This window comes from Gymnoscopelus braueri, assembly GCF_963280865.1.
Source record: "Gymnoscopelus braueri genome assembly, chromosome: 6".
In the NCBI taxonomy this organism is placed as follows: Eukaryota; Metazoa; Chordata; class Actinopteri; order Myctophiformes; family Myctophidae; genus Gymnoscopelus; species Gymnoscopelus braueri.
In genome coordinates, this window is record NC_137607.1 from 44,062,974 (window position 1) to 44,073,617 (window position 10,644).

Here is a 10,644-nt window from a genome sequence, read left to right on the forward strand (position 1 = left end):
CTACTGTACTGGACACGGTACAAGAGAGTACAACACCTCTGCTCTCTCGTTATGGAACATAACGTGCATGCGTGCGCGTGCTGTAAGCTGTTCCAGAGAAGGGAGTATGCAGTACAATTTGTTCCTTTAATGGATAGGAGTTTAGTAGTGGCTCCAAGAGAGAGAGTGTGTGTGTGTGTGTGTGTGTGTGTGTGTGTGTGTGTGTGTGTGTGTGTGTGTGTGTGTGTGTGTGTGTGTGTGTGTGTGTGTGTGTGTGTGTGTGTGTGTGTGTGTGTGTGTGTGTGTGTGTGTGTGTGTGTTTTGTGTGTGGAGGAGCGACCTGGTCGCCCTGTGTGGAGGAGCGACCTGGTCGCCCTATCTCTGTATTCTACCATGTAATCATTTGGTTCATGGCTCTTACATAATAATATATCACAGTGGAAAATAGCCCCTTCACATTTGTAAATTATCTGAAAACTTTCACTTCTAAAATAGAGGTGCCAGGTTGAAAGTGTAAATGTATGCATGGCATGACATAATGTACAGAAAACCAACATGTAACGCCTACAACATACAGAATGTGCCAGGCTACAGTATATCTAAACCCACATGATACAGTACAGTGTGCAGGGAACGTACACATTCCTTGGCAGACGATTAGGGTTATGGGCCTATACAAATCACATCCAGATGTATGGAGTAATATATTGTCGCTGTTGGGCAGAAACCGCTTATCTCCATATTAAAACTTTTTGTGTTTTTGCGTAAATTAGCACCCTACTTGATCATACTACAGTGTCACACAAAAGCATCAAAAGTGGAAGATCCGCAAGCTCAAACGTGGCACAAAACAATGCGCTTTGAGGTTGTATATCTGCTACTTTTGCTATTTTTGACTTTGAATCCTGCAAAGTAACAGTTTTGGACATAATGAGGTTTTCACCCGACAGAGACGATATTCAATACATATATTCATCATTACCCTTTACTTTGCACTGCAATTCATTTCCACCTCTCTCACATTAGCAAAACAGATAAATTACTTTTAACGAGTTGAATTATGTGCGAGTTCATTTCTCTGTTTCTCAGTTAATTAATGTGGCGAATGTCAGCTTGACGTAAAGGATAATGAGTTATTAGCTGTCGCTCTTTATCTGCGTGATGTTGCAAGCCATGTTGAGCATGTTAAAACAAACGATGGTATAAACACATCTATCCAATAGTGGAAGAAGTACTCTGATTATTTTACTTAAAGCGGCACTATATGTAACTTTTTATTAATTAATTTTGTCCAAAACAATATAACTTATACTTATTAATTGCGGTGGTTGTACTCCCTGTTCTTCTAGACATTTAGATCCTGTGTCTACCCAGATAGCAAAATATGGGTGAATCAACGTTGAAAAATAGTCGGCCATAACGGTTGACTCAACGTTCAATCTCAACGTTGAAACTGTACTGAAATCACAACGCCATTATTATTTGATTCAACGTTGGGTTTCAACCACTAACTAACACTATATCAACGTTGATTCAACCATCATCTAAATGGTATTCTGCATGCTGATTTTAGTTGATTTTATGTTGAATCAACGTTATGACTCAATATTGATTCAACCATCATCTAAATGGTAATCTGCATGCACATTTTAGTTGATTTAATGTTGAATCAACATTAGGAATCAACATTGATTCAACCATCATCTAAATGGTAATCTGCATGCACATTTTAGTTGATTTTATGTTGAATCAACATCAGGAATCGAACACTGATTTAATTTATTAATTGGATTATACTGAATCATATTAGGAATCAATATTGATCCTGATCATCCAACAACCTAATGGTAATCTGCATGTACATTTTAAATTATGTATGCTGATATACTGTAAGGCTACATCTTGTTCAAAATTACCTTACATTTCCCAAAATGTGAAAATATAAAAATAAAGACAGACAATATGATTTGAATCTTCACATTTATTGAACCAAGGCATTTAGACCTGCGTTGAACTGCTTTAACCATTGTTTTTATGCTTTAACAGATGAAATATAGAACATATACAAGATTGTAGATCTGCTATTTATGAAAGAAATCGTGAAAATGTCTGCAAGCATTTGGATATTTTGACCCGATTCAGTGAATGTCTTCTAAATGATAGATCTGCTATTTTTGAAAAATCGTAAACATTTGTTCAAATCTTTGAATATATATTTTTCAAAGGAAACTTTTGTAACTGAAATCTGTTTCTGGGGGTCCCTGGAAAGATATTTTTCTAGGTGGGGGTCTGCGTCCAAATACATGTGATTTTGGGGGTCCTTGACATGGAAAAATTTGAGAACCACAGATTTGGAAGAAGTATTTAGAAGACAGAATCGGGGACAAAATATTCATTTTCACGATTTTTTTTGGGTTGTTTTTTATAAAAAGAAAAGAAAAAAAGGTCCAAGTTCAAATGCAAAACGCTGTCCCGGTCTAGATGGGTTAAAGAAAAGAAAAAATGGTTGAAGTTCAAACGCAAAACGCTGTCCCGGTTGTAATGGGTTAATCCCTTCAGGGAGGGAGGGAACCTGCAGAGGTGCCACCTGCATCCAGATCCGGTCCCTGCTGCTCCAGAGCATTCCTCGGGATGCCTCCCTGACGGCCAGGCGCAAACTGCAGCCAAGACTTGACCGTCTTTTCATAGTTCAACTGGGTTAATTTTCGGTCCGATCGTTGAGCAGCAGCTGAAAGATAAGATAACAAGAAAGCACATGGGATTTAAACACTCAATTTTGTATACATATAAAACACAAAGACACTTAATCTGCAGCAGCCAGTGCGGGTTGGCTAAAAGACTGGACTGGAATTTGAAATGAGCATCTAAAGCATTGCATACACTTTCACCAGCACCTGACTCCAACCTAAACTTTTTTTAAATATTAATTTAGGAAATTGTGCTCAACTAGTCAACAGGAGATTCTGGTTAAATCTGTCTAAATGCACACATCCGAGTTGAAATCTGAGTTGAAATCTGATTTGAAACCACCTCCAGAGGTGGTTCGAAATCAGATTTAACTCGCACATACAGCACAATAGGCAGGTCGCACTCTGGAGCCCTGTGCCTGCCACAGTCTGTGTAGACAGAGTTTACAGCTGATCAACTGGTTATGAGGGGAGGGGAGGGGCCCTTGGCAGCCTCCTTGCTCTCTGCAAATTTTACTTGGAGGCTATTTATTCCGAATGTATCATATTTTTAAGTTTAATTGTTATAGCACGCCCGTCCCCCGAAATAAAAGCCCTAAAAACACAACACAGTAAGACAGACATGTGTATACATTGTCACAAGATACCCCAAGATATATATCTATACAGGCATGCAAACAGCCCGAGGTGAAAAAGGTGACAACATGTTGTTTTCTTTCGGGTCAGGTGTCACACAATTGCCCTATTTGAGTTCAAAAAGGTGACTGTAGCTGAAAAGTGACACTTTTGCATGTCTGTATACAGGTGGACTATAGGTGGTCTCTAGGTGGTCTATAGGTGGTCTATGGGTGGTATACAGGTGGTCTCTAGGTGGTATACAGGTGGTCTATAGGTGGTCTATGGGTGGTATACGGGTGGCATACAGGTGGTATACGGGTGGTATACAGGTGGACTATAGGTGGTCTCTAGGTGGTCTCTAGGTGGTATACAGGTGGTCTATAGGTGGTCTACAGGTGGTCTCTAGGTGGTCTCTAGGTGGTCTCTAGGTGGTATACGGGTGGTCTATAGGTGGTATACAGGTGGTATACAGGTGGTATACAGGTGGTCTACAGGTGGTATACAGGTGGACTATAGGTGGTCTATAGGTGGTCTATGGGTGGTGTATGGGTGGTATACAGGTGGTCTCTAGGTGGTCTCTAGGTGGTCTCTGGGTGGTCTATGGGTGGTATACGGGTGGTCTATGGGTGGTCTATGGGTGGTCTCTAGGTGGTCTCTAGGTGGTCTATGGGTGGTATATGGGTGGTATATGGGTGGTCTATGGGTGGTCTCTAGGTGGTCTATGGGTGGTATACGGGTGGTCTACGGGTGGTCTATGGGTGGTCTCTAGGTGGTCTATGGGTGGTCTATGGGTGGTCTCTAGGTGGTATACAGGTGGTATACGGGTGGTATACAGGTGGACTCTAGGTGGTCTCTAGGTGGACTCTAGGTGGTATACAGGTGGTCTCTAGGTGGTATACGGGTGGACTATAGGTGGTCTCTAGGTGGTATACGGGTGGACTATAGGTGGTCTCTAGGTGGTCTATAGGTGGTATACAGGTGGTCTCTAGGTGGTATACAGGTGGTATACAGGTGGTCTATAGGTGGTCTATGGGTGGTATACGGGTGGTCTATGGGTGGTATACAGGTGGTCTCTAGGTGGTCTATGGGTGGTCTCTAGGTGGTATACAGGTGGTATACAGGTGGTATACAGGTGGTATACAGGTGGTATACAGGTGGTCTATAGGTGGTATACAGGTGGTCTATAGGTGGTATACAGGTGGTATACAGGTGGTATACAGGTGGTCTCTAGGTGGTATACAGGTGGTCTATAGGTGGTATACAGGTGGTCTATAGGTGGTATACAGGTGGTATACAGGTGGTATACAGGTGGTCTCTAGGTGGTATACAGGTGGTATACAGGTGGTCTATAGGTGGTATACAGGTGGTATACAGGTGGTATACAGGTGGTCTCTAGGTGGTCTATGGGTGGTATACGGGTGGTCTATGGGTGGTATACAGGTGGTCTCTAGGTGGTCTATGGGTGGTCTCTAGGTGGTATACAGGTGGTATACGGGTGGTATACAGGTGGTCTCTAGGTGGTCTCTAGGTGGACTCTAGGTGGACTCTAGGTGGTCTCTAGGTGGTCTACAGGTGGTCTCTAGGTGGTATACGGGTGGTATACGGGTGGTATACAGGTGGTCTATAGGTGGTCTCTAGGTGGTCTCTAGGTGGTCTCTAGGTGGTCTCTAGGTGGTCTATGGGTGGTATACAGGTGGTCTATAGGTGGTATACAGGTGGTCTATAGGTGGTCTATGGGTGGTATACAGGTGGTCTATAGGTGGTATACAGGTGGTCTATAGGTGGTCTATGGGTGGTATACAGGTGGTATACAGGTGGACTATAGGTGGTCTCTAGGTGGTATACAGGTGGTCTCTAGGTGGTATACGGGTGGACTATAGGTGGTCTCTAGGTGGTATACGGGTGGACTATAGGTGGTCTCTAGGTGGTCTATGGGTGGTATACGGGTGGTATACAGGTGGTATACAGGTGGTATACAGGTGGTCTATAGGTGGTATACAGGTGGTCTATAGGTGGTATACAGGTGGTATACAGGTGGTATACAGGTGGTCTACAGGTGGTATACAGGTGGTCTCTAGGTGGTATACAGGTGGTCTACAGGTGGTATACAGGTGGTCTATAGGTGGTATACAGGTGGTATACAGGTGGTCTACAGGTGGTATACAGGTGGTCTCTAGGTGGTATACAGGTGGTCTATAGGTGGTATACAGGTGGTCTCTAGGTGGTATACAGGTGGTCTACAGGTGGTATACAGGTGGTCTCTAGGTGGTATACAGGTGGTCTATAGGTGGTATACAGGTGGTCTCTAGGTGGTATACAGGTGGTATACAGGTGGTCTATAGGTGGTATACAGGTGGTATACAGGTGGTCTATAGGTGGTATACAGGTGGTCTATAGGTGGTATACAGGTGGTCTATAGGTGGTATACAGGTGGTATACAGGTGGTCTATAGGTGGTATACAGGTGGTCTCTAGGTGGTCTATGGGTGGTATACGGGTGGTCTATGGGTGGTATACAGGTGGTCTCTAGGTGGTCTATGGGTGGTCTCTAGGTGGTATACAGGTGGTCTATAGGTGGTATACAGGTGGTCTATAGGTGGACTCTAGGTGGTCTCTAGGTGGACTCTAGGTGGTCTCTAGGTGGTCTACAGGTGGTCTATAGGTGGTCTCTAGGTGGTATACAGGTGGTCTATAGGTGGTATACAGGTGGTATACAGGTGGTATACAGGTGGTCTCTAGGTGGTATACAGGTGGTCTATAGGTGGTATACAGGTGGTCTATAGGTGGTATACAGGTGGTCTATAGGTGGTATACAGGTGGTATACAGGTGGTATACAGGTGGTCTCTGGGTGGTATACGGGTGGTCTATGGGTGGTATACAGGTGGTCTCTCGGTGGTCTATGGGTGGTCTCTAGGTGGTATACAGGTGGTATACGGGTGGTATACAGGTGGTCTATAGGTGGACTCTAGGTGGTCTCTAGGTGGTCTCTAGGTGGACTCTAGGTGGTCTACAGGTGGTATACGGGTGGTATACGGGTGGTCTATAGGTGGTCTATAGGTGGTCTCTAGGTGGTCTCTAGGTGGTCTCTAGGTGGTCTCTGGGTGGTCTATGGGTGGTATACAGGTGGTCTATAGGTGGTCTACAGGTGGTATACAGGTGGTCTATGGGTGGTATACGGGTGGTATACAGGTGGTATACAGGTGGACTATAGGTGGTCTCTAGGTGGTATACAGGTGGTATACGGGTGGTATACAGGTGGTCTCTAGGTGGTATACGGGTGGACTATAGGTGGTCTCTAGGTGGTCTATGGGTGGTATACGGGTGGTCTATAGGTGGTATACAGGTGGTATACAGGTGGTCTATAGGTGGTCTATGGGTGGTATACGGGTGGTATACAGGTGGTATACACAGGCATGCAAACAGCCCGAGGTGAAAAAGGTGACAACATGTTGTTTTCTTTCGGGTCAGGTGTCACACAATTGCCCTATTTGAGTTCAAAAAGGTGACTGTAGCTGAAAAGTGACACTTTTGCATGTCTGTCTATAAGTGGTTACCAACTCCACTGACTGGCCATCTATAACACTACTCTGAGGAACTAGTGGTGTGACAAATACTTACTGAACAGTGCCTCTTCGCCTCATCCAGTTTGTTCTTCCCCTCTGGGATGACACCATGCTTTCCGTATACGACGGCATTGCGGCACTCCTCATGGGTGAAGAACACCTCGAACAAGGCGTGGAATAGCCTCTTGCAGTCCTTCCTGGCACGCTGGTGTATGGCTGCCAGCTGCACAGATGAAATCATCTGTCCACAGCCTGTGAATAGAGAGCGAGCAATTAACAAACTGCATTTTAAGACATCAGCTACATTGACCCCTTTCTGCGCTCAGTGCACCATGAAAACAGACAACTGTGACCTTCTGAAAACTTCACTATCTAGTTGCAGCTCACAACACGGATCACTCGCTACCAAGAACGTCAGGTTCAGTGTGAAATGTATGGCAAACGTATACATCCATACCTGGATATAGCTCCTGCTGCCCGAGACTGGACACTCCAGACTCTAGGTCACCGACCAGGGTGATAAAGCCCTTCAGTGCGTCTAGTTTCTCAGAGCCTAGAACAAAGACAAAAAAATCTGAGTCTACTGAGTGTATTTGTAAAACAATAAGATTGAGTACTGTTCTACAAAGCTCTACAGTATATTCTGATAGCAGTCATTGATGAGTATTTGTTCAGTAGCAGGGGTCGATCTCCCCAGCTCTTCAGTAAACAGAAAACAGTTTTATTTTGGGATACCAATGTTTTCCAGTCATGTCAGAGAACTCACAAAAGAGGTACAGGATAAAGTAAAGTTTCAAGTGAGACAAAGAAATTAGCAGACAACTGAAAACTGCAACATTACAGGCAATAAAACTTACTGATACTGGAGAGCACAGTGGTTATCCTCCTCAACTGGAGCTGGAGCTTCTCCACCTCAGACCGACAAGAGTCGCAAGGCTGCCACCCTTGACCCTCTGGTATGCTCTGGTCAGATGGATTTGGTTGACCTAGAAAGATTGAAAGCACGTCAAAAACTGTAAAGAAAAGTTTTTTAAAAAAAAGCAAAACTCATCTATGAATCCTGAATTTGAAGGACAACAGTGCCAAGTCTGCTGACACTTAGCTGAGGAACCACACCTTCTACTGGAGCATCACTGGACGGAGATGGAGGTTGCAGTACACTGGGTGTTTCTTGGTTCCACTGATCCAAGTCCATATATGTAGCTGCATACGGCTGTGCAGAAAAGACAAAAGGCCCTTAATTGTACTTGGTCAAAAATCATCAAAACTATAGGCTACTATACAAGCTCATAGCGCAGCACCGAGTGCTGTGCTAAGAGCTTGTAGGTCTACATGGGTTAAATCTAAAGAAAACATACCTCATCAACAGGTCGGCAGGCCTGTGTAGAAGAGGCTGGAGGGTATGGCTGTAAATCGGGGTAGAAGGTATCACAAGGTTGCAGAGACATAGAAAAGTAACCTTAGTTTGTAGTCTGTCAAAGATCTTTAAAAAATAGCTATGCCTTTATGCAATGCATTGTGGATTTTAGATAGACCAATCAAAAGTAATGTGGAATGTAATACAAGTCACAAATAAATTCAATTTATATTCAATTATAACCTTAGCAATACAAAAATCAAAATGAGTGCAATAAATCAATGGTTATTATAACCGTAACAATCAAAATTAAAGTGTCTGCATTAAATTGATGGTTATTCAAAGCTAAACAATCAAAGTGCCTGCATTAATCCAGTGGTTATTCTAATCTTAACAATCACTAACTCCATCAGTTTTTGAGAGATTGTATTTTGGGTTTTAGGGATTTATGTCCAAGTGAGAGAAGAACTCTTTGAATAAAATCAAAGGTGTTCTTCATTGATTTGGGGTACTCCAAATTCAGTGCGTAAATCAGTCCAAACAGTAGGCAGATGGCATGTGGGAGACTTTGAAGGTCATCACTGTTGTACCTTCCAAGACGATGCATGATAGTGAAGAGTCCAAGTGCAGTGAGTGAGGAGAAGCCGGGCTGTCTTCAGGAACCACGGTCAGGATCCCAATGGAGAGGTGGGACATGTCTGGAAGGTCATCGGTGTCCTAACAACCACAACCACAATTACATGTCAAATGTCGCCTTTTTATATGGTAGAAAACACAATACACACCCACTAAGGGGAAGTAAAATAAACACACAAGACTGCTAAGTGGTCAAGGACTAGACAGAAGTGACGTAAGACAATGTTTACATTGTATACTGCAACCTCTAAGTCGCAATTTCCATCATACACAGCCCTCTTCATGAGAAATAAAACTTGATTGCATTTCATGGCAATAAACTCACCAATATTGCACCTCTACAATCATCAATCAATCCATTGTTTATTGAGAAAAAGTTGCTCATGAGAAAAGTTTTTTTTTTTGGTAAATTTTTGTCAGATACAAAAGAGAATGCCATTAAATGCAATCAGATACAAGTTTTAATTATCATGAATAGGGCAGTCTATGGAGGGAATTGTGACTTAATGACTTTGTATCTTAGAAACTTAACAGTGGGAGAATGCCATTAAATGCAATCAGATACAAGTTTTAATTATCATGAATAGGGCAGTCTATGGAGGGATGACTTTGTATCTTAGAAACTTAACAGTGGAGGTACAGCTGATAAGGAGAAAGTGGAGCAGGATTAGTCACACATTCAGGAGAAACAAAACAGCAATAATTAAACATTAACATGGAACGCACCAGGCAAACGGAGCAGAGGAAGACCCAAAAACACCTGGAGAAGGAGCACAGAGCAAGAAGTAAAGAAATAGGGAACAGCTGGAGAGGATGGCCCAAGACAGATGAGGGTGTAAGCGATCCATCAATAGCCTTTACCTCTGGTGATACCTGCCGCAGATACTCCTTGAGTTGTGGAGCACAACGTCCTCCCTTGGACTTGAAAATCTCCAAGAACCCAAGAGTGTGTTTGTCAAGTTCTTGGAAATCTTCGCTTTTGAGCGACAGAACACTGCCACAATCTAAAAGACAGGAAGGACAAATTAAGATTCAAAATAGTCGTTTTAGAGATACATTGAAGAATAGCAAAACACTAGTTCAGACTGGTTCGAAAAATATTGTTGCAATGGCCTCCAGATTTAACATAGGTTACTGCATCCAAATAGCTCTAATGAGGTGAATGCCAGTTTAACACTTTTTTCTGCCCAGTGTGATGTGGTATTTCTTTACTGTTTGGTTAGGATTTATAATGGTAAATTATGTTTTTTAAATTGCGTGGTTCTGGCATGGCTTCCATGTTTAAAGCGATAGTGCTTAAAAGGGCAAGACCACTTTGGTAGAGGTTTGTGTTGTGTATTTACCTTGCCATGATGTAACTCCAAAGGAGGACAAGAAATCAAAAATAATTGCTCCATTGATTAGAAATTGATCATTCAAAATATGCTCCTCATTGACTTACATTGTACGCTGAAACAGCTCTCAAAGTCACTATTTTAGCACATAAACAAACACAATCAAAGCTAATTCAGACAATATAGAGCATCACCAAACCCAGTACTGTTTATTTTTTGAATAAAAATGTCAACTTCCTGCTGATTTTACTATTTGAAGATCCGGATCCACAGATCCAGTCGGGGTTTTCTTCTTAATAAAAATAGTAAAATCAACAGGTTGTGAGCTTGTAGATTGGCGATTTTTTTAAGCAACGCTGTTGTACGACAAAAGTATAAAATAGGGCTAAAGTACTTAATCAGACTTATTGATTTACTAATTATAAACATCACTTGGATACAATTATATTTTAATCGTGTGTAAATATGTT

At 42.6% G+C, this 10,644-nt stretch overlaps 1 protein-coding gene across 2 annotated transcripts; it reads right to left on the reverse strand.

The window, feature by feature from the left end:
• Window positions 1-2,435: 2,435 nt before the first annotated feature.
• On the reverse strand, window positions 2,436-8,937 carry LOC308087168 (uncharacterized protein). 2 transcript variants are annotated; one of them, XM_080430882.1, is made up of 7 exons: window positions 8,795-8,937; window positions 8,206-8,253; window positions 7,964-8,060; window positions 7,705-7,833; window positions 7,305-7,400; window positions 6,903-7,099; window positions 2,436-2,707 (listed from the first exon to the last, which is right to left on the reverse strand). In XM_080430882.1, the coding sequence occupies exons 3-7, from the start codon at window positions 8,040-8,042 to the stop codon at window positions 2,678-2,680; spliced, it is 531 nt and encodes a 176-aa protein (XP_080287008.1). In that variant the 5' UTR covers window positions 8,043-8,060; window positions 8,206-8,253; window positions 8,795-8,937; the 3' UTR covers window positions 2,436-2,677. The 2 variants fall into 2 exon arrangements, with proteins under 2 accessions (XP_080287008.1, XP_080287007.1); XM_080430881.1 differs by lacking the exon at window positions 2,436-2,707 and having other exon boundaries at window positions 6,772-7,099.
• Between the last annotated feature and the right edge of the window lie 1,707 nt (window positions 8,938-10,644).